The following is a 23,627-nucleotide window of genomic DNA, read 5'->3' on the forward strand; positions in this document are numbered from 1 at the left end:
CTGACCACCATCACTTGGCTCCCACACTCTGGCTCTCTTTGCGGTCAGATCTTTCTCTCGATCGCTCATTGTCTCTCCGGCTAATGATTTATACGAGAACCACTCCATCGACTTATTTACATCGGTAGCCAGCCGTGAGTGATGTTTGTTGCCGTTCAGTCACGATCGGAAAGTGGCGCCTTAGACGTCTCGGAATCAAACGGGTTGTGTGAACGGTGGCAGGTGGTTTGAGCCAGAGCTACTTGGAGTAGGATGATTATATCGGCTAAAAGTGTTCTTTGGCTTAGAAACTGTCGCAAAAGCGTACTTTTATTGACTTTTAAGGAGGAGGTCGTGCCGATTGTGTGGAATGTTGGAACGTGTTGATATACGGTCGGAATACGATCGTTGGGGTTCAACTAACAGTAAGTTATCGACTAGCTGCCATGTAGTGTGTGGAAATCCGTGCAGTGATATTCGCTTTATTTTAAAATTTCATCAAATAAGCATCCAAAAGATCAAGCGCCACTTGCTGGAGCGCAAAGTTCACACATTCAGTGATCGCAGAGGCAGACCCCGAGGGTCAGCGGAGGAATCGGACTCACTCACAGAGACTGGCCGCCTTAATTCAATCAAATGTCGCTTATTCATTCAATTAAAGGTCGTGCCTTTTGACGTCCACTATGAATACGTCTGTGAGTACGAACATGAGTGCGAGCGAATAAGAAGGCCAAGCCTGAAGGCGGGTGCTGAGTCTGCTTTGAATGCTTTCCATTTTCCGTGTCCCATATTTTGAGTTTTTTATTTAATTGACAGTTAAACTTTGTGCCCAAGCTCCCCAGAAGCCGCCCGGCCGGGGAAGTGTCCCAGATCAGAGCCGGCAGTAGCAAGTTCACAATGGGGACCATTCTTGGGCAGAAGATTGGCGGATGCTTCAGTGTGGCGCTCACCCAAGCAAGCTGCCTCAACGCGGTCTCTGATAATGCAAATCTCACAGAGGCGCTCCCATTCGACGGCTCGCTGCCCTAGAACAATAGGCGATTACTCAGTGAGCAAGCCGTGAATCACCGAGGCAGCATATATCTTAACCCGCCGGATTATCGATGTTGACGTCTTATCACTGCGCTGAAAACAGCTCTTTAATTCCATAAAATCTTTCCTAGCAATTGCTGCAGAAATCTAAAATAGCTGAATCGCTCTGATTTGGCACTAAAGTAGGCCCTCTAGCTTTTGCGACTATCTGCCGATCTAGTTTATCTTATCAAAGTGATCTTGAGGTTGTTTCAACAGCTGCACTGCGAGAATCTCCCCACGTCGTATCATATGACCGATCATTTCCTAATTACAATTTACGACTTTTTAATATCTTTCAATCTAACAATGGGTCTGTTTTTTCTTTCAGTGCCAGTCTCTTGTCTAATCTAAGCAATAAGTGCGGAATACGAACCGCGCCAGTAGTAAGCTCTCTGGATAATAACAAGCGTCTCAGAATAGACAATAAAACTTGCTGTGACGCGGGAAAGCAGCGGGCTTGAGAAGAAGGGGTTGTTTGAGCGGCGAGCGGAGAGCACAGAGAAGGATCCAAACACCAAAAGAGTCTGCCCCATCAAATGAGCGTTGAATTAAAAGAACGTTACCCGAACTACGCCACTTCAGTCAGTCACTGACAACGAACCCGAAACAATCGACCGCGACGGGTAAACGACAAAAAAAACAAACGAAAAGCTAATTACCAGCAGGCATAAAGGCCATTTGGAATATTAACTAATTAAAGCCGGAGTGACCCATCCACAAAATGCGCGTCGGGAACGAAGATCAATCTGTAGCCGTCCCCATGCCCGACGCGGGTGCGACCCCCTCAGTAGCTTCGGCAGACCGTCAGGGGGCCGCGGACCGTCGCCTGACACAGCGGCTGCTCCTGGAGCTGCTGGTCGTAGTGGTTCTCGTCATCCCCATCTGCGTGTACGAGTTCGCAGTGGACCCGGTGCGACGCGGCTTTTTCTGCGCCGACGAGACCATCGCCTACCCCTTCAGGGATAACACCATCACCCCGGTGATGCTCGGCCTGATCGTTGGCCTGCTGCCGTTACTAGTCTTCGTCTTGGTGGAGTACGTCTCCCATCTGCGAGCGGGCCAGATTGGGGAAACGCAAGTTGTGCTGCAGTGGCGGGTCTCCACCTGGTACGTGCAGCTAGCCCGCCAAGCCACCTACTTCATCTTCGGGCTACTGCTGACCTTCGACGCCACCGAGGTGGGAAAGTACACCATTGGACGCCTGCGTCCGCACTTTCTGGCTGTATGCCAGCCGCAGCTCACGGACGGCAGCCTGTGCTCGGATCCGGTCAACCTGCACCGCTACGTGGAGAACTATGAGTGCGCGGGCGAGGGCTTCTCAGTCGAGGACGTGCGCCAGTCGCGCCTCAGCTTTCCAAGTGGACACTCCAGCTTAATATTCTACGCCATGCTGTACGTAGCCCTCTACTTGCAACTAAAGATCACCTGGCGAGGTTCGAAATTGGGGCGTCACTTCGTGCAGTTCTTGCTTATCATGCTGGCTTGGTACACAGCTCTTAGCCGGGTGATGGATAACTGGCACCACTGGTCTGACGTCCTCTGCGGCTCGCTTCTAGGCATAGTCGGCGCCCTGGTCACCGTCCGTTTCATTGCAAGGATGTTCGATATGCCCTTTAGGCGAATGGAGGGCCTCCTCGGCGGGGGGCTGCGGAGGGAGAACACGGCGGCCACCCTGCAGGAGGAAGTCTGCCCCAGCACCCCACCACCCTACTCAGCGAACAGCAACTACAGCGAAGATGATTATCGCACGAAAGTGTAGGAGCCCAATGTAAAACCAAAACATTCCAAAGCTAGCAATAAAGATTTTATCAAGGAGGCGAGCAGTCCGACTTGTCCCTACTATCTACATCTCGTTTTAGAGCATTAGACTTAGAAATCACCCACTTCATTTGTATAGTTCCCATCAATCTGTTTTGGAAATCCTGTATTGGAAAGCTAAGTGTGTAAGCTTTCTTGTTTTAAAATATGCAACGTCTCCTTCTTAAGTTTTAGTTTTAGTATCTCCGTTTAATAAAGAACATTCAAGTATTGCATACTTTATACTACATATGTATGTGTTTGCATTTATTTATGTTTTGTGATTCGTAACTAAAATTTCATCTTTTGGTTGTTTAGTCATACTATTCATGGCTAAGACGCCTTACCCACATTCCCCAGCCGAAGTTGTTTATACACAACATTTTCATAACGTTTACCTGGCTACCACGGCTGGGGATATCGGTCAAAAATTTAATAACTAATGAATCATCAAGGGGCCAATTCGATAGAACACACAGAAAAAAATTAACTTGATTATCATACATATATTTTTTTTCATACATTTTTGTTTTTGTTTTTTTTTTTTTGTATGGATTCATTATTTATTTTATTTATTAATTTTTTTATTTATTTTTAAAACTAGAGCAATGGAATTAATTTGAGTCACAAAATGTTACATCAATTTTAAAATACTTATTTGCTGACTAATGATGAACAAAGGTATTCCGCGTTAGCTTTATTTCGGTTGTCGGTAGAGGATGACGAACGCATTGAATGAACGCGTAGAATTTGTATACTAGTGCCTAGGAAAGCTTTCATAGAGCTTTCTTCGGGGATCTTTCAGCTTCGGGAACGTCATGTCGGGGTCCGTAGACGGTAAACAGCACCTCGCGTGTTGTGATGTGATCGAGTCAGGGCCGAAGGGGCATATTAAGCTGCGATTGCGATGCCAGCACGTGCGTGACAACCGTCCGGGGATTGGGAAGAGTACTCGGCTTTCGACACGGGAATACCTCCGGAGTCCGGTCCAATAACATTCTCTACGTCAGCCCGAGCCCCCTTTGGCGGGTGCCTATTAATATAATCAAAACAACAATGCAAACGATTTATTAATAATCCAAGTCGGGCGAGTCTGAGCTCAGATCGCCGCCTTCGACCGGAGCTGTAGATCAGTGAGCCGCAAGGCATCGAATAGAACGCACGGAGTCGGAAAGCAAGGTCTGGAAATGAGTTTTAGCCTGCGTGTCTCGACGCCCGTCCGCCCCCTGGTGGACCTAGCCTTGATGGGACTGCTCCTGGTTATCGTAGAGAACTTTGCAAGGATCTGGGGACCGCCAACTAGCAGAGGCTTTTTTTGCGATGACCAGACCCTTATGTACCCGTACAATGAAAACACCATCAGCTCCTCGCTACTGCACCTGCTAGGACTGTACCTGCCCCTGCTTAGCTTATTCCTGGTTGAAAGCCTTCTTTGCCGAAGCAAAGGAGCCAGCAGTTGGAGTCACTATTGGCCTGTGTACAACGTGGTCCGATGGTTCCTATACGGCTACGTGTTCAATGACCTTCTCAAGAGCATCGGAAAGCAAACGATCGGCCGACTACGTCCGCACTTCTTTGCCGCGTGCAGGCCAGTATTTCCAGATGGCACCACCTGTGCGGATGTGGGCCGACAAGGTGTAAGCGAGTACCATGAGGACTACGTCTGCCAGCCCCAGATTTCGGGTGCCAGCCAGGAGGTGCTTAAGGACATGCTGGTGTCCTTCCCCAGCGGGCACTCTGCAATGGCGTTCTACGGCCTGGTCTTTGTGGCGCTGCACATCCGTAGGCGCCGCTGGCCGTTGGAAGGCTCCCTGCTAGGCCCCGTGATACAGCTAGTCTGTGTCGCCGTGGCCTGGTTCGTCGCACTAAGCCGGGTCATGGACTACAAGCACCACTGGTCGGATGTTGCGGCCGGATCTCTGCTGGGGGTTGTAGCTGCCTTCTTGGCTGTTCGCGCGGCATCCATAGAGGAAAGTCAAAGGATGTCCCCGGATGCACCTGCAACACTGGCGGGTCCGGCGGAAACGAAGAACTCGGAGGAGTCCCGGGCTTACCCGGTGCACCCTGACTTAGGTCTGGTCACTTGCCAGAGCTCTAATTAGATAGGTGTGGCGCCAGAGCCTCGCCTCATGTAGCTTTAGGTTGACAATAAAGTTAGACATCGCAATCTCGCAAATGGTTTTATTGAGCTAATTATACTTCTCATCAATGGAGCGCATTTCACCCGGGGCAGTTGCGCCTGGAAACAGCTAAAATTAATCGCATAGACAGTGCTTGCTAAGCATTTTTTATTTGGTGTGACTCAAGGAGAGTCATTTACATGTGAGAATGTGATTTCAGAGATTCATCTTCGATACTAGTCCATTTGGTCAATCTCTTTCAAATTTATTTATAATGAAGAATTACCGCCCACTTTGAAAAAAAATGCAAGTGCATGTGAATAGTATAGATTATAAAAGAAAAAATTCACTTATCAAAAGGCCACTTAAGGTTCATTGAGCTCCTATTCTTCATATTAATATAGTTACATATAATATAGCGACAAATAATGTTTAATGTATGCAATAAAAAGAAAGAAAATCAGATTACTAAACAATGTTTTGAAATTGCTTTTTAATAAAACTATTTCCCTTTAAAAATAAAACATGAATAAATTTAAATATGTACATGCATATATTTCCAAAGAACTTTAATGATCACATTTACTCTTACAGTTTTTTATAGTAAACTGATAGTTTGCATTTTTATACCCTTGCAGAGGGTATTATAATTTTGGTCAAAAGTGTGCAACGCAGTGAAGGAGACATCTCCGACCCTATAAAGTATATATATTCTTGATCAGGATCACCTCCTGAGTTGATATGAGCATGTCCGTCTGTCAGTTTCTACACAAACTAGTCTCTCAGTTTTAAAGCTATCGCCTTGAAACCTTGCACACACCCTTCTTTCCTTTGCACGCAGTATATAAGTCGGATCGGCCGACTATATCCTATAGCTGCCATATAACTGAAGGATCGGAAGTGTCCCAATTTTCGAGTATTTGAAGATAGAAACTGGAACTTCGTAAAAATTCTATTTTTGGTCAGATAATCCGACCTACCGAATTTCATAACAATCGGCCGACTATATCTTATAGCTGCCTTATAGCTGAACGATCGGAAATAGTATTTGGTAGAAAACCAACTTTGGTATTTTTGAAGATGAAAGTTTGGGACTTGTTTTAAATTTTGTATTATAATAAATTGGGTTATATTATCATATTCTCATAAGGATTAGCCAACTATATCCGATGCTTGCGATATAAATCCGGTTTTAACTGCAAGGGTATATCAACTTCGGCTCCGCCCGAAGTAAGCTTTCCTTTCTTGTTTTTAAATAAGTCTTTGTCGTAAAAAATGAATAAAAAAGTAACTTTCTCACTAAATTCAGAAGATTCAGACTAGCTTCGTCACTAAATGAATACGTATGTCATAAGTAGCTCAAAAGATTAAAAAAAATACTTAATATTGTGTATTGTATAAAATGTGTTTATGCTTCGGAAATATTTTGTTCAATAATCGAGATTTTTTTTGTGATTGTAGATGCGAGCTTGGTATTATAAAAAAAGGTCAGAGAATATTTGCCTTCCCAAGTAGAATTGTTTACAGATCCGTCTATAAAAAATTCCCGTGTAAGGTACTGAGTTCCTGGAATTTCTATCTAGCCTTTCGTCAAAGTTTTTTGATTCTAAATATTAGATGACATTGCGATTTCGCAAAGAGGTAATAATTAAGTGCGGTCTGTTTGAGGGGTCCGGCCTGTTTCCAAGGCCACAGCCGCGCATAGACGGCTCTTTAATAGCTCAACATTTTTTGGCAACTTAACGTGTCAACAAAGATGAGATCTACACCATTGGCAAGTAAACAAAAAATAGAGAAATAAATAAATGTAAGCATCGAAAATATGGAGAAAATAACCAATGCTATCCAAAGATGATAATGCGTAACACCTGAACCCACTCCTACCCGGGGAAGCACAATCCTCGGTCATATTCCGAAAACCCTCAGGTGAGGCCAGGGTCGCATTGGCAGCTGCTTAATTGGCTCATTTATTTTGATGGCCAAGAAAACGCTTGGAAATTGTTGTTATTTTATCCATGCTGCTCCTCCTAATCTTGGGTCCTTATTCCTTCTCTCCTCGCTGATTTTATTATGATTAATTATGACTCGCACACACTGGGAAACTGACCCAAAGCTCCACTTTCTTACCCAACTTTCCCAACCGAGTTTGACTATTACTGGCTCCGTTCCAGCTGGCTTTGTGTTTATTTGGCTCTAGATTCGAATGATAAATTTCTACGTAATTTATTTTAATCTGCAGCGACAGTTCCCGCCGACCGCCGCCCATTGCCCCCTCCAGGCTCATTCTCGCGAATAGGACTCCACGCATTAATTAAATGGAAAATATTTGCATGTCTGGCCACACCGACATGCCGGGCAGGAAGGCAACGAGATTGGGCTTGCAAAGTTTAGTTGCAGCCGGTAAACTGACCCACATTCGGAACAAGCGAAAGTTTTCGCCGATTTCCCTCTTTAGCTTTGTATGGAGAAGTCTAAGCAACTTCGCATGGAGAAGCCTGAGCAACTTCGCCCGGAGTTCTTAGTAGGTTCATTAATGGAGGCATACGCAGAAAGTTCTCTGCATCGAAAGCTAATTGAAAGTGGGCAATCTGGAAGATGTTACCCCAGATACGTTTGGGCTTAACCCACTCGAGCCTCCGGGCATCATCAATCTGAGCTCCTGCCCAGCCCCCACCCCAATCAGTTTCCATTCCCGCTCTAGAAATTTAAGAGCAGCGTTGCCGACGTATCTCTAATCACCGTCAGGTGTGATAATGCGGCCAGTCCGGGTTCTTGTGGCAGGGTGGCCGTATGTCCGGCAGTGCCCTGTCCGGCAGTTTGTCACTCTGCATTATCTCTGCCGCCGCATGTCCATCGTTCCGTCAGGAGTCCGTCGTTTCCAGTCCAAGGACTTCGTTCTCGCACCGTCTGCTGCATTTTTGCATGGTTGTTTGCTCAACAAAATATCCCAAAGCAGTTCGGGGATTTCACCTATCCTGGTGTAGCCGTTGTCGTTGCTGTTGCCGTTGCCATTGCTGTGCTGTTGCTGCAACATGCGCTTCATATTTCTGCGGTTGCTATCCTGGTCCAGCTCCCTGCTCACTCCCGCCCACCTTTTCCACTTGCCAGTGGCCAAGAGCACCAGACCACCCATCTCCAATCTGCACCCAATCTCACTCAGCTCCAGCTTCAATCCTTTGCTTCATGTGTGTAAAGACAATTTGATAATCGCAAAAAGCAGCATAGTTTGAGTTAATGAAGCTTGTGTTCTATGTGTGCCACCTTCGGGTGGCATCCCTCTGCAGCCCTGGCCAGATGACTGGCTTATCCTTTGGCATAGTCGTTGTAGTTACAACGTTTGTTTGCAGGACAACAAGCGGAGCGTTTTGCTTGCCAATTAGTAATTTGCTTGTTGCCGGCCTGGGAATGGTTTTTCCGACCAGACCGGACCCGACCAGACTGTCCCTGACAACCTTAGGGAGTTTTAAATTGCTCGAGTTGAGGGCTAAGGACCAATCTGGAAGGAAACCCACTAAAGCTCGTTTAATTGCTGGTCAATTAGCGAAGCTTTAATATCAAAATATCAAAACAGTTAAATTTAAATTATCTACAGTATTTAGGACAAGCGGCTAAATTTCCTGTTTTATCCTTAAATATGTAAAAAAATAATAAATAAATAATAAAGTATTTTCAGAAAATCGAAGAGCATTTAGTATCATGAATTTCAAAAACACACTAATCGGATTAATATTAATTTTAAAATGGATTTTGAAGTCCAAAAATAGTCAAAAACCTAACCCAACAAACTTCAGAACCTCAAAGTCAAATTTTGTGGACTCCAAAATATAATCCCCAACCGATTCAAAATCCAATCTTAAACGGTTAATTTTATATTAAAAAAAAACAATTGATTTTGGAAGGAAATGTGTTATTTTTTGTTTGAATAATGTTGAGTAATTTTTAATAATCATTTTTTAATAATGGTATATAATAATAATAATAATAAGTCATATAAGTTTTTAAAACGTCCTAAGATGAGCCGGGAAACATTACTTTAAAAAAAAATATTTTTGTAATTGGAGGGCTTTTGTTTTTTGTAATTTGTAATTCTCTAATTTTAGAATCACCCACTTTCGGTCAGTTTTCTGACGTTCTCTGATTTTTCAATAAACTTATTTTTCGTTCGTTAAGTTAAACTGTCGATCAAAATGATGGTTGTGAACAAATGCAATTTACCACTTATTTTTTGCATCAGATCACATGTACCATTGTCCCATTGGAGATCATTAATCAGCTCGGGGCACCTTCAATGTTGCAACTCGTGAGGCAATGTCGCTCTGGCCAGAGCAACAAATCGTTTTCACCCCGGGTTCCATTCCGTTGCGATGTCCTGGTGCAGTAATCACATGCAGCCTTGATACGTGACAAAAGGGGCGACAAAGGATGATGGCGCTGGACGATGGCACAGCGGGGAATTGGTGTCCGCCATTATTATTAATAGGTGTAACGCGGGACGAGGAAGCGAGGCACGGCGATGCTAACTTCCGTTGCGTGGTCTTCGTGCTATGTTTTTTTCATGGTTCTCCGCCATTCTGTTCCTTCTTTTTCGATGGCTTTGACAATTTTGATTGCTCTCCTGCCTGGAAATCGGAAAATTTCCGGGCTTCGCTGCGTCCAGGACCCCCGAAACACGACGCAGGACCCAGACAGCAGTCCGAACAGGTGTGGTCGTCAACTGGCAATCAACTTTCATTTAGCAGCTTCATTTGTCTCGCTTGTTTATTGCCCGGTTACGTGTTGGCCTTGCTTAATGTCCGTTATTGTCTCCGTCTGCCATCGCGGAACCAGGAGCCAGAGCACAGGAGTCGAGAAGTCGAGGAGCCGGAATAAGTCGGAGCGCAGTGGCCGGCTCCGGATCCAAGTTTGGGATTTCGTTTTCGGATGTATTGATTTAAAATCGAAGCTAGCTGGCAACGGGAAATGAATATAAAAGTTTTCGCTCATTTTCCCACCCAAGCAGACCCTTCTTCCAGCTCATCACTAAAACATGGCTCCAATTATGCCACAAGCTCGATCGTGATTCATTGATGAGCTCGGGCAGAAGCCGAAAAACGAATGAAAACACAGCCGTTGCTAATGCCGCGTTGATTATGAATATTTTAGGGCTTCGAATGGCCGCAGTGAAGATGATGGGCCTTGGAATGGGTATGGCTGTGGGGATTTGGCAGTGCAGGGATGGGCAGGGAGAGGGAGTCCTTGCCTACGCAGGCAATAAATTTATGTGCCTGGCTCCTGCCTGCTGGGTACATGAGAATTTACATTTTGGCAATTTCCAGCTGTCGAACTCTTGGTTCGGCTGAAATGCAGATAGCAAATCTTCGGCGGAGCCGGGCCCCGGAGCTGCAGTTGAATTGCAGCCGGCTGCACCGTGCACATTCCGTGGTGGCCACGCTCGTTTTGCCGGCAAATGCAATTTCCTAATTTCGCACTGGGGAAATGGTGCCAAGAAAGTAGCAGGGGCCGCTGTCCGTTGGAGTACAGAATGGTCCGGTCGACTGGCCGGACGGACGGGGAGCGGTGTGCGAGGCAGTTTCTGCCAAATTAATGACCCGGCGCCGCAAACAAATACTGAACGCGAGAAAAAGAAGACGAGTGGCGGCAGACAAAGGTGCATAAATGCAGAAACTGGGGTTAGGAAATTGCTGCAATTGGAGGCGGTGCGGCGCAGCCTTCTCCACACTCCTAAGTCCTGCTTATGCAAAGCAAATTGGTTTATGCATGAGGCAGCGGACAGACGAAACGGACCCTAACCTGGCAGACCACGCGGTGAGGTAGCCTCTCGCTGGGTCGTAAGGAGCTTCGCACACTAAAACCAGCCGAAGCCCGTAGCCGCTGCTGATATGATGGGGGCACCGACGAAGGTCCCAGAGAGACCAAAGGGCTGGGGTCATGAATGCCGGGCTAAGTAAATTGTTGGCTCAGCCCTTGATTAGCTTAGCCGAGTTCAAAGAAGGGGTCCCCTGGCTGGAGCGATGGGCGAGTGGTGGTATTAGAAACGGGGCTGCTGGGCCGGTAGAAGCACCGGAGGAAGCTGTTGCCCGTAATGCATTTTGAAAACCATACGAGCGGAATTTATGTATGCACATCCTGTCCGTGCGGGCAAGGGTGCTCCTGGCGAAGAACGTTGAATTAAATTTCAATATGCGAGTTCTTGTTTTATGCCGCGTTAAAGCTAAGTGCCGAGCGGATGATGGTGTTTGTGAGGGGCATGTCTGCGAGGGCTGGGGCTTATGCCATCTGTAAATTGCAACCCCAGAGAAAATGTAACGTTTAAAAAGTGCTTATTAAACGGCAAACGTCCAAGTGCTTTTTAAGGCGAGCAAACATATAACCCTTTATAGCTTATGTTCTATGCGAATACCTCCCCAATCCTCAGAGGATCTGTTGGGTCGGCAGTGAACGAGTTCGGCAAAAATGTCGATGGCTTAGCAGGCAAATTGGATATAAAAGGGATTGGAAATAGCAGACCCAATCCAAGTCCGGTTCTAGGCAAACAAATAGTATGGCCGAAAGTCGGGGGCATAAAAGTAAAAGTAAAAGGCACATTGTTTTCGGGTTCGCCCTGGGGATTAAGATCTATGGCCAGCGCCATTCGATGATGACTCGAAGGGGAAACAACCAGTCAGATATATAAGTGAGCACCGTAAACCCATGAAAGCCCAACTCTGCATGGCCCAACGAAAACGAAAGAGTGAACCCATAATCATCACTTTTAACGGCAGGAAGATGAGCAGAAGTTCCGGAAGGATGGCCGAGATGGTTTTGTCCTGGAGCACCGAAATCTCGCGTATGACTTTTCAAATGAATGACAGCAATTAACGCAGTCAATGATGGCACGGCCATTGTTTGCTGTTGTCTCGTCCTGCTTTTTGCACCCGTTTGGCCGGCCATTAAAGGCCGCCAACAATGTCAACAGGCCCCGGCCGGCTTCCCTGCCCAGCCCGCCCGCGTGGTTATGGCACATAAAAAGCATCTGACCAGGCCAGCGACAACGCCTAGTCGGTGCCCGGCCAACAAAGGCGAAAGCGTTATCATCTGGCGACTGTGGGCTCTGGGCCATGGACTACTGGCTATTAGCTGTTCTCTGTGGGTTATTGGCCGAAGGGCTCAGAGCCGAAAGCAAACAAAATACAAACGAGGTGGAGGCTGCTAAATCTGTTATTTAGTGGCGTCGGGGGAAAGGGAAGCGCAGTGGGTGTGCAGCATATTTTTGCAAATTTTATTTAACCGCCTGACGGTAGGATTTGTCTGAATGGAGTGTAATCGAAATGTCTATGCTTTCAATAATGGAAGAATCTATAAAAACTTGGTTGAACCAGAATAAGAAATTACACCGCATTGGTATCGTAGTACCATTAATCTTATATTAGCAGATCGTACCCTTTTAGTCCGTGATGGGAAAAAATTAAATTCATTGTCAAACTGTCTTGGCTGCTAACACTCAGTGTTTTCAATACTCTCCGCTCATTGGGACTCCAATCTGATGTCCAGTCCACAAACCATCGCACCTTCCCACCCGGTTTGGTGCCTCGGGGCTTTGGCATCTGTTGACCCAAACGCGTATCCAATTTTGGTCAACACCTGCAAAAGTTCGATGGTTTGCAGGTTGCAGAAACTGGTCTATCGCCAGTTTCGGTCCGTAGGAGTTTGAGTAAAACTTCATCATTACCCGGTCGTTATCGCCTATGTACCGAGTACCTGCAGACTAACAAGGGCAATATTCGCTTTTTTAGAAAAGCTTCAATGGAGAATCAAAAATGGACGAATTGCAGTCCATCAAACAGACTTTTTTCTATGGGGATGCCCCAGGCTATTTCAGTCTACTCCATGTATGTATATGTGTTAAAGGAGACCACTTTTTTAAAAAGTACCGGGTATCTGTAATTGCAACACTCAGTCACTACTAGCTTGAATTTAAATAATGGTGGCACAGCAGGGTCCGCGAAAGGCATGGCATAGTCGTGTTTGAAATGTGAACCGACACAAACAGGGACCGACATCTAGGCAGCCCAGCCCTTCCCGGCCGCATCGCCTGATTGTTAATGAGATGATGCTGTAGCCCGGAGACCCCGGGAGCTCCACTCGAACCCCACGCTCCACAGTGGACAGTGGGTTGCGGCCAGCCTCACCGCACTCGAAACGCCCGGGGGCTTTTATCGCACATTCGACCCATGTGTCGTCACGGCCATATGCATAATTTGCACACTGTCCCCACCAACAACTTCCCGCCCAGGACCTCCCCGTACCTCCCAGCTCCAACGGCAGCCACGAAAATACTCATTAAAATACGCGAAAATTTTGTGGGCGTAAAATGTGTTTGGTTTAGCTTTGGAATGTCATTTTTGGTAGTGTCGGAGGAGGCTCATGGGGAGAAATGATGTTGCGAACGTACGGGGTTGGTCTGGAGGGTGATGAACTGAAAACTCGCATTTAATATTTAGTGTTTTCAGCTTTCTAATGCGTTACCCAGGCCAGCCTGAGTACAGAGCCTAATCACGGTTCAGACAGCTTTCGGGACATGCCCTGGCACTTAAATGGAGAAGTACTGCGTCCCGCTCGGAACGTACAGAGCCTTTTCCTTGCGATTGCTGCATCAGCAGTACAAGAAAATTCGTCAGTGCCAACTGGGCAGTTCAAGCCCCTCCCCCCTCGCACTCCACAATTCGATCTGTTAGTGAAGTGCCCGCTGCCAGGACATGGCAAGAAACGGGGAAAGGGAGCAATTCGGGAAAGGCAAACAGCGCAAAGGAAAGGAAATCGCTGACTTCCAACCAGTTCGTCAGAGCGGGGTGGACGGGCAGAGGGAGGGAAGTCGGCAATGGCAAACGCCAAGTGTCCATCATCTGCAACGGCAATAAAACCGACCAAAGGCAGGCCAAGGATTCCCCGGCAATGCAACGCATATAAAATATTTTCCGCAATATAGCCAAAGGAGGCCGGGTGGGGCATGCCGGCGGAGTAGTATGGGTTGGGGTCAGCGGTCATAAATGGCAGTCGAATTCGGCGAAAAATATGCTGCATGAAAAGATACCTCCTCTTAGACGAACAGGAGTGGCAGGTCAGTGTGGTCAATAGAGATGGGAGCACGGAAGAGAGCAGATGATTGTTGCATACTTTCTGCGGCAGGGCGCCCGCCCTTCTGCAGAATTCTGGTGCCATGTGTAAGCTATTCCCAGCATACTTTTCACATGCCAGTGGTGCGCAAAAAATTCGTATAGCCACCATAGCTCCCACTCCCAGGCCCACTCTCACTCTCAGTCTCGGTCTCACTCCCACTTCCACTGCCGCTCTTGAGCTGCATATCAAAAGCTCGTTAAATGAAGCATATCCCCCGGCATAAACGCTCGCCTCTGCCTGTCTCCCTTTCCGACGTATTAGTCCTCCCTCTTTCGCCTTTGTTAATTGTGCTACGATTCCTCGGTATTTGCTTTGCTGCGCTTGCAGTTTGACTTTTTCGATCCCGTTGTGCTCCTGTTTCTATGGCCGCTTCGTGTGCCGTCCTTTTCATGTAATTGTTCGAGGATTTCGTTCGGATTTATTGCTGCTCCCTGGCTTGTTGCTTTAGCTTTTGAAACATTTGTGTAAGCGAAGCATTTTATGCGAATATGATTGCAGGTTGTTGTGAGTGTCTTTCTATTGGGTTTCGCGTTCAACTCTTTTTTTTTACTTAGCTTATGGATGCTTTATTAAGTTGTAAAACTTAACAAAGGAAGTCCAGCCATGTGCGTCTTAGTAGCGACAAGGACCTCTTGGATCAATTGATCATTGATCATTTTTCGGTGTTTCAGGAGAAGGAGGATGACCACAGGAGTCTAAAATAAAGACAGTCTTTTTTTAAACTTATATTATTCAGAATATTTTAAACTCATTATTCTTACTCTTAAAATATGAATAAACTAATTAAAACAAAATAGGCTGTACAATGTATCAAACAACTATGCATATTTTTATGCATTTTTTAAAACGCTCCTCCTAATTTGCTCCTCTAGACTGAAGATTTGCTTAAGTTTTAGTACCAAGGTTATAATTTCGAAAATAATTCTAGAAGTAGCATGTAAGGGGAATGGTTTTAAATTGCAAAAACTGCGGCAACAACCCCGACACTACTGCGACACGGATAAAGCATGTGTGCCAAGAAAAACACAAAATAGAAAATGCGCAAATGGCAAGCGAAGAGTAAAGTAGCCTTGGAAAACAACAGGTCGCACGGGGAAGGGGGAGCTGTATTTTTTCAGGGCAAGAACGCGCCGAAGGAATAATCCGCGTACCACATGTGGCACAAGCACAGATACAGCACTCGAAAATGGACAAAATTCCCTTTGCATGTTCGCACGCAAAGAGGACTCTTCTTTTTCACTCCTTTGTTTTCGTTCCTCGCGATTCCGTTCTGCTGATGCAGCATCCTGCGCTGATGTTTTGACTTAACGTGCTTTTATTTGGTGGTATCTGCAGATATTTGTGCAACACTTCATAAACCAAGATAGCAACACTAGCGGAAAATTTAATTTGAAGCCCATAACTTCGGGCAAACGGGCAAATATTTATGCAACATGTGTGTGTTTTGATTAAAATTGGGCACAACAACGGGAAAACTAAAAGTATGGACCATGACAAATTAACTTTCTTTCCTATTATTAGGCCCACTCTATTCCCGTTACTTGGCTTATCCAGGTCATGTAGCTGGTGACGCGTGAGAATCCTTCGGGCTCACCCGCCAGACATCCGCCGGCACTGGCAAAGGAGACCACTCCGATTAGGGTTCTACTGGGGTTGTGGAGCAGGGCGCCTCCATCGTCCACGGCGCACACAGATTTCCCCGGCGGAACATCAACACACAGGGTGCTGTCGATCACGACCTTCCTACTATAGCCAGCGCGGATGCAGTCCTCGTTCTTCATGACCACCAGCTCCGTGCCCCTGGTGCCCTTGTCCCTCGGCCACTCGAAGCCCCAGGTTGTGGCACCCACAAACAGGTTTGCCCTGGAACTCTTGGCCGGGAGTTTCACCCGGTTGAGCAAAGGAGAGAGGCGCAGCTGCGGCACCCGGATGAGGGCCACGTCGTGGTTTAGCCTCGCATTGAAGCCGGGATGCTGGAAGATGTTCCGCTGAGTCAGGGTAAGCCGCAATCGTGGCAGCAGCCTTTCCAGCTGGACTGTCCGACTGCCGTTGGTGCAGTGGGCTGCGGTGATTACCCACCGGGGATCGATGATCGAGCCGACGCAGAACCAGCCGCGGGTGCGACTCCGGAAGTACAGGGCCATCATGTAGGGCTCCTCAATCACTTCTCCGTGGAAGGTCTCCCTGGCCCTGTAGATGGAGGTGATGGTGGTTTCCTTCAAGAACTGGCCTCTACAAGGCAAGCACCTCCAGATGCCACACAAAGAAACCAGAGTGGCAGCTGCATGGCATTGGCGCTGACATTTGAAACTGAAAGCCCGAATCCATGTGCCACGCTCTGCTCCTGCTAATTGCAGCTGGTTTCAGCCATTTCCAGTGTAAATTAATACAAACACAGGTGGCCAGAATTATCGAATCCAAATTGGATATTTATTTACATTTGGCATTTGAAATGTTTTTTTTATTCTTTTTCACTTTCTTGTTAATTAAAGCACATAACAACAAATCATTTGTATGTGGATATGTGAATTATATTTAATTATTTGTTATATAAAACCATGATATCGGGTGTTCGGGGAATGCATGAAACCAATATTTTGAATAATCCCAGGAAACTAATAAGTTTCTGTTGAAATTGTTTTGCCCAGCTTGGTGAGTTTTGGAACAGATTTTTTTCTCGGCAGAGTAAACTGAACGAATTCGTTTTAGTTTGCTGCGGAAGCCAGGTAAAATTTAATTAAGATTAATTACGGTGGAGCACTGGGTTGGAACGAGAACAGCTCCAGTCAACACCACTTCCGGCTTTCCGATTCACTCTTTTCTCGCCGCTTACCGCCTGGACAAATGGATGCGCGAGTGACACAAGTGGCGAGCAAATATTTCATTAGAGCGACTTTCAAAGATTTTTATTCCTAGTGAGCCTCTGCTAATGAGAAATTTCTGTGCTGGCGGGAGAATCCTTTCAGAGTGGGCACTGCGGAAATGGCGTGAAAATTAATTAAATTTTCCAGAAGTACGGAAAGTAAGCGGAATCAAAGGTAGAGGGAAGACGGACTAGATCCGAGTCAGAAATGTGCTAACAAATGTACCGATGATGGAAAGAAAAATTGACCTTCATGTTCGCAGGAATAAATACGTCTGAAATCACGCGGGTGATTTTCAGCTGTCTCTCAGCACAATATTAAAATAATATAAATCACAAACAGATGACGAAGCACGCATTAAATATTTCCTTTTTTTTATTGAAATTGTATCTGATACTACTTTTCCCATTATTTATTCATAACTTCTTTTTATGTTGTTTTATTGCGACTTTCTCTCCAGCCTGGCCCTCAGCCGCCCCCAGCAACCCGTCGATCATCATAAGTACAACGAGGCGTATACGTCACGTGCAGCAGTCGAAGCAAAGTCGAGTCGTCGTCGTGTTTTTTACGCCTGCCTAGCTCAGCGTAATCAGTTGACACTTCCCTTAGCATGTCGTCATTTATCTCACAATGGTCTGTTCGGGCCTGGTCCTCTGCTTATTTTGCAAATTTGTATTTCTTGTACAACTGTCGCCGGGACCCGTGTGGGGGACGAGGTTGGGGCTGGGTCCGGAGCCGGAACTGGTCTGCGAATGGGACTGACAGTAAAAAGTAAATTCCCTGTCTCGTTTGCTTGGCTTCAGATGCTCTTTCGCCAGGATCTGCCCAGTCTGCTCAGTCTGTCTATTTCCATTCACAGTCATCACACATGATTTTTCCGCCCATCCCGCCACAGCCCAGCCCTCACGAACTGTTGTCACACCAAGAGGCAGCTTCTGTCGAGGCGTGGGGTGGTTAATGGGAGAGGGTGAAAGGTGGAACGGTCCTCGCCAGCAGAGCCATCATTGTCATTATCATGTGCACCATGATTTCTTTTTGTGACGTCAGTCACTCATTCAACAGACTGTGATGACATTTGCATGGCCGTCATGGAACATGTTCGGAAGTGCAGGGTACCCGGAACACCTATTCGAATGGAGAGACGTCTTATGGGCGAGAAAGTTTTCACAAAAATTAATTTTAAGCTTCTTTAAACCTAGTCGCACTTGCAACCTCCGGCACTTGGTGCAAATGCCGCTAATGCAAAGAAAGCGCGAATCCCAAGTCAGATCGGGGGCATAAGGACGGTGTTACGCCGGCCTGTGAGTCGCATAACACTTCAGCATTAATTTTTTACCAGTGCTGATGGAAGGGGGGCAGAGGCTGCATAAAGGAAAGCATTTCACGGCACTTAATCCATATGTCGCAGGCGACATCACAGCCCTGGGAATGAATTATGTGCGACATGTACGAAAAATTACGCGCACAAATTGCAATGCTGAAAAATGAAATTTTTTTGTGTCCCGGCGAAGGTAGGGTGGTGCGTCGCAAGCCTCCGTGAGGCGATCTGCACCCCTTCGGGAGCGCTTTGAAAATGTGTAATAATGGGCGGGGTGAAGGATTTGTGATTCGGGGTCTCAGTTCCGCTAGGTAGACCTGCCTAATATTCGGAGCAGCCAAAGCTGCCAAGCGTTTTAGCGTAGAAAATGCAATAAATTAAAGAAAATATTCGGGACACCTAGAGTCCCTGATCCTTGAATGAGCTCGGCAGCGGCTCCTGAACGAAGGTTGCCAGGAGGGTTGAAGCTCAAGCCTCTTCCTTCGGGCCACATCACTCCAGCTGTTGTCGAAAGTTTATTCCGGCCCTTTTCAGTCTTATCCTTTTTGTTTGACTGAGCGCGTGATTAAATGTAAAATTGGATTTTTATTATTTGTTTGCAAAATATCCTTGCTGTTGTCCTCAGCCTGGTCCAGGTTTCGTCCCCACCCTGGGCTTGGCAAGTTTTCAAATTGCGTGGCAAATGGTGAAGTGACTCAGTACAAGGGGCGAGTTCTGCCACTCATATTTTGCGCAATTCCCATCCAACGGCTTGGAGAGATGGCAATAATGCGATTTCTTACCACTCCATTCTGCGTCAGCTGTGCAGGATGCTTCCTGCGTGTATAATGAGTGCACTGGGGGAATGCCCCATACTTCCTACCCGATGAGGTATATTAATTTTGAAGAAATTACCATAAGCGGCGAAAATAGTTTCGACCGAAGCACAAACCAAAATTCAGCGGAAATCGATATAATAACGAACACTGCGATCGCCGGGCCTCCATCCAGTTTACAGAAATCAACGATTGGCCGGGGAGCTACATTCATTTACTCATTCATTGTGCACTTACCAACTGCACAAACAGTTAGTGCAATAACTGAAAACCTACACTAATTGACACTAATTGCACAAACTCTTTCGCCCAGCCAGAGTGAATAGACAGAGCTCGCAGCTGAAAAACATTTGGTGCGAGTAATTGCAACAAAATCGGCAGTGGAGCTTCAATTACGGGCCACCCATGCTGCAACACCAATCAATTCGAAATGGGAGCTGTAAATCCACCGCAGCTGAAAAAATTGCACTCAAATCGGTGGATCGATGGCCATTGTGAGCTGCCTCAAAATTATGACTCGTCGTTTGATTAGCAAATGTTGGAAGTGAATATGAAAACAATGCATGGTCGACAAAATAGTATCTAACATAATTGTATCTCCTGGTATTGAACGATATCGTCCCATTTTACATTAAGGAATACGCCTCTGCTCTCCTGTAAATTAAGCCCTTCTAAGCTTCATGTGATAAGTACCAAATACTTGGCAACAGTTTAGTTGTGTTTCCATGTATAAAACTTAGGAGGCATTTATTTAGGAGGCATAAGACTATTTGCCCTGAAACCGATAAAAACTCCTCCAATTATAAAAAAGGGTAAGCACAATTCGACTCTCTTGAGTGCCAACTTATCGCTCTTTTAATAATTTGTGCTGGAATATGATGGGTGAAATCACAGGCTGCTGGCTCCTACTATGCTGTTCGGTTTCTGGCCTGTTATGGCTTCCTAGAGTACTTAAATCCAATTAAGCATTTGAAATTAAAATGCCGAAAAGCAAAACACCGATAAATGTTTACGGAAAGGATCTGATGTGAGCAGACACACAGGAAAGGGATATCGTGCCCCAGGCAGACGCACGGGCACTTAAAGACGCTTGCCGGGGAGTTCGCATATCACATATGCAGTGTTCAAGGAAGCCCACTTCCTGTGAGTCTTCCCAGCCTCCGCGTTCTCGGCCCAGAGCCCTATCAAGGACAAAGCGCTCGGAGTTTTCTGCAAGTGTGTAATGAAATGCAACGCTGCACACTGCACACGTAGCACATTGCGACTGTGTGGATTTGCGAAAGAGTGTTTACCTATGTGCGGGAGTGTGTGCCCGGGAGGAATAGAAATTGCAATGTCAGCAATTGGCAGCAGCAAAATCTAAATAAACATTGTCACAAAATGCAACCAAACCCTCCAGTCAGCATTAGCATCAGCATCAGTTGGTGGAGCAATGAGAAAAGGGCCGGCATCTCCACCCCGACGATGGCTGGGTTGTCAATAAAATTGCCAACAGCTACACAACCAAAGGGGCTTGCATTGAGGGGCGTGGGTGTGCTGCGTGTGTCCTGCCAATAGGTAACTAGTTAGACAGCCATCGCAATGCAGATTTGCATTTGTTCCATGAGCGCGATGCGAATACTCTGGCGGACGGAGGCAAGGCGGATACAATCTCCGGCACATGTACGGACAGAAATAGCGATACAATCATTTTTCTGTCCTTTCCTTTCCTGTCCTTTCCTGGTTCATGGGTGCTCCTCGTTTGCTTTTAAAATAAATACGTTTTCATTCGAACGGAGCCGAAGTGGAGGTGGACCTATGTACTCCGTACTCCGCTTGATTTGTCAACTTCACGCCCCCGAACTCCTAATCCGCCACAATCCCTCCAAGGGGCCCCTTCTCACCATACCCTTTTTCCCATTACGGCTTTCATTCGTTTGCCTCGACAGTCTACCACCACCCATCGCCGCCAGCACGGCTTAGCTTCTTAATGCTCTTCGCTTCCATTGTCACCTCGGACATTAGCCATTCATTTGCCCGACTCCGGGACTGCACCAGACTCTCACATCGCTTCGTGACGAGTGTCTGCAAATATTTGCAGGACATCATTTTATTAGACTTACATGGCATCAGCTCCTGGGCCAGGAGACTGAGCAGCCATTGTGCGACCGATATGTTGATTAGAAAAGTTCTGTTATTGCAACAGATGGAGAGTGAACGAGCCCAACCCGTTTCATCAGACCGTTCAGTGACTAAGCCAAGGTAACGGCATGGAAGATGTCGTTTGAGGCAATTTAAATATGGTACAGATTGTAGGGTGCATGACTTATTCAAAAAGTTATAAAAGAGATGGAACGAAATTACGATACAAAGGGCTTACCCTAAATGAAAATATATTTCAGAAAAATATTGTCTAAAGCTTCAAACCCAATCTTAATGTAATATTTTGTAAGGTAAGACAAGGAGACCAGAATAACTGAGAAGGCATTTTTTTAAAAAGTTATTATTAAAGTACTGGTTATTCTTTAAATTTTTGTCTAGTTAAACAAAGAACTAACAATATTTTAAAAATAGTTAGTTTCACAATTTTAATGAAAATAAAACCAAGTTTTGAGAATACGTCATATTGTCAAAAATTTCGTTTGTTATACCCTTGCAGAGGGTATTATAATTTTGGTCAAAAGTGTGCAACGCAGGGAAGGAGACATCTCCGACCCTACAAAGTATATAAATTCTTGATCAGGATCACCTCCTGAGTTGATATGAGCATGTCTGTCTGTCCGTCTGTCTGTCTGTTTCTAAAGCTATCTCTCAGTTTTAAAGCTATCGTCTTGAAACTTTGCACACACCCTTCTTTCCTTTGCACGCAGTATATAAGTCGGAAAGGCCCGGATCGGCCGACTATATCCTATAGCTGCCATATAACTGATTGATCGGAAATGGTATAACTTTGGTGTTTTTAGAGTTAGAGAGTTCAAATTTAACACATGCGCTATTTTTGGCAAAATAATACGACATGCCAAATTTCGGCCGACTATATTTTATAGCTGCCATATAACTGAACGACCCTGCAAGGGTATATCAACTTCGGCTCCGCCCGAAGTTAGCTTTGCTTTCTTGTTTTTATTATAAGATTCTCTTAAATGTCGGACAACTACATATGTATATAAAGGGTCAGGACAAATTTATACAATTTACGGTGCTATAGTATAATAGCCTTATTACTTAATGCCTTGCTTTAATGAAACAACAATTAATTCTTGTTTTCAAATTTTACTTACTTGAAGCATATTTGGATTAGTAACTGTAGGACTTACCTGAAATAGAAACACATTAGAAATTAAATTTTATTGGAACATGAATATTAACAGTTTCTACAAAGAATGAAAACGGTCTACTATTTTATAATATTGGCTGTAGAGTATATAACAGTATTTTTTCACTTTTATCAAATAACAAGAAAGGAAAGCTAACTTCGGGTGGAGCCGAAGTTGATATACCCTTGCAGTTTAAACCGGATACATATCGCAAACATCGGATATAGTTGGCCGATCCTTATGGGAATATGAATAAATAATCCAATTTATTACAATACAAAATCTAAAAAAAGGCCCATACTTCTATCTTCAAACATACCAAAGTTGGTATTTCTACCAAAAACCATTTCCGATCGTTCAGTTATATGGCAGCTATAAGATGTAGTCGATCGATCCTAATGAAATTTGGTAGGTCGGATTAACTGACCAAAACTAAAAAAAAAACTGTACCAAGTTCCAGATTTCTATCATCAAAAAAACGAAAGTTGGGTCATTTCCGATCGTTCAGTTATATGGCTGCTATAGGATATAGTCGGCCGAAATTTGGCATGTCGTATTATTTTGCCAAAAATAGCGCTTGTGTAAAATTTGAACTCTCTAACTCTAAAAACACCAAAGTTATACCATTTCCGATCAATCAGTTATATGGCAGCTATAGGATATAGTCGGCCGATCCGCTCCGACTTATATACTGCGTGGAAAGGAAAGAAGGGTGTGTGCAAAGTTTCAAGACGATAGCTTTAAAACTGAGAGATAGCTTTAGAAACAGACAGACAGACGGACAGACGGACATGCTCATATCAACTCAGGAGGTGATCCTGATCAAGAATATATATACTTTATAGGGTCGGAGATGTCTCCTTCGTTGCACACTTTTGACCAAAATTATAATACCCTCTGCAAGGGTATAAAAAAAACTACACGGATTTATGGACATCCTTGTGACGTTCATCTGCTTCACGCAATATTCATATGCAAGCCTATCGCTTTTCGTCGAAACATAACCGAACCGTATATTCCGGTGAGAAATTAAAGTTTTTGGGAGGAGTGAGGTTTTTCTTGGAGTGGGGTGTTCCTATTGCCCTTTTCACACCCTTGTTTCTGCACAGAACCAGAATTAAGCTCGCAATTAAATAGAAATGCGAAAACAAAAACAGGATCGAGGGCATGACAAAGCGAATATTACCGCCGAGGGACGCGACTGTGGG

General features: G+C 45.4%; 3 protein-coding genes and 1 long non-coding RNA gene across 5 annotated transcripts in view; 3 read left to right on the top strand and 1 right to left on the bottom strand.

The window, feature by feature from the left end:
* LOC108131632 (putative phosphatidate phosphatase) overlaps positions 1-2,895 on the top strand; it is a 59,931-nt gene extending 57,036 nt beyond the window's left edge. Inside the window, exons 1-2 of one of the 2 annotated variants that reach the window (XM_017250610.3) lie at positions 158-404; positions 1,382-2,895. In XM_017250610.3, coding sequence (XP_017106099.2) covers positions 1,775-2,812 — 1,038 coding nt within the window. In that variant the 5' untranslated portion in view covers positions 158-404; positions 1,382-1,774 and the 3' untranslated portion in view covers positions 2,813-2,895. Of the gene's footprint in view, positions 1-157; positions 405-1,381 lie in introns of those variants that run through there. The other variant, XM_017250609.3, reaches the window with a different exon arrangement.
* A 1,071-nt stretch (positions 2,896-3,966) lies between these two features.
* LOC108131472 (putative phosphatidate phosphatase) lies at positions 3,967-5,017 on the top strand. The gene has a single exon (XM_017250350.3). The coding sequence runs from the start codon at positions 4,038-4,040 to the stop codon at positions 4,950-4,952; it is 915 nt and encodes a 304-aa protein (XP_017105839.2). The 5' UTR covers positions 3,967-4,037; the 3' UTR covers positions 4,953-5,017.
* Positions 5,018-14,927: 9,910 nt separating this feature from the next.
* On the bottom strand, positions 14,928-16,550 carry LOC108131508 (serine protease 3-like). The gene has a single exon (XM_017250406.3). It carries the CDS (start codon positions 16,271-16,273, stop codon positions 15,644-15,646), a length of 630 nt encoding a protein of 209 aa, XP_017105895.2. The 5' UTR covers positions 16,274-16,550; the 3' UTR covers positions 14,928-15,643.
* Positions 16,551-16,645: 95 nt separating this feature from the next.
* LOC138926291 (uncharacterized) lies at positions 16,646-17,379 on the top strand. Its single transcript, XR_011442765.1, has 2 exons — positions 16,646-16,778; positions 16,836-17,379. It is a non-coding gene; the product is annotated as an uncharacterized lncRNA (long non-coding RNA).
* The last annotated feature ends 6,248 nt before the right edge of the window (positions 17,380-23,627 follow it).

Source organism: Drosophila bipectinata, chromosome 3L, assembly GCF_030179905.1.
Source record: "Drosophila bipectinata strain 14024-0381.07 chromosome 3L, DbipHiC1v2, whole genome shotgun sequence".
Classification (NCBI taxonomy): domain Eukaryota; kingdom Metazoa; phylum Arthropoda; class Insecta; order Diptera; family Drosophilidae; genus Drosophila; species Drosophila bipectinata.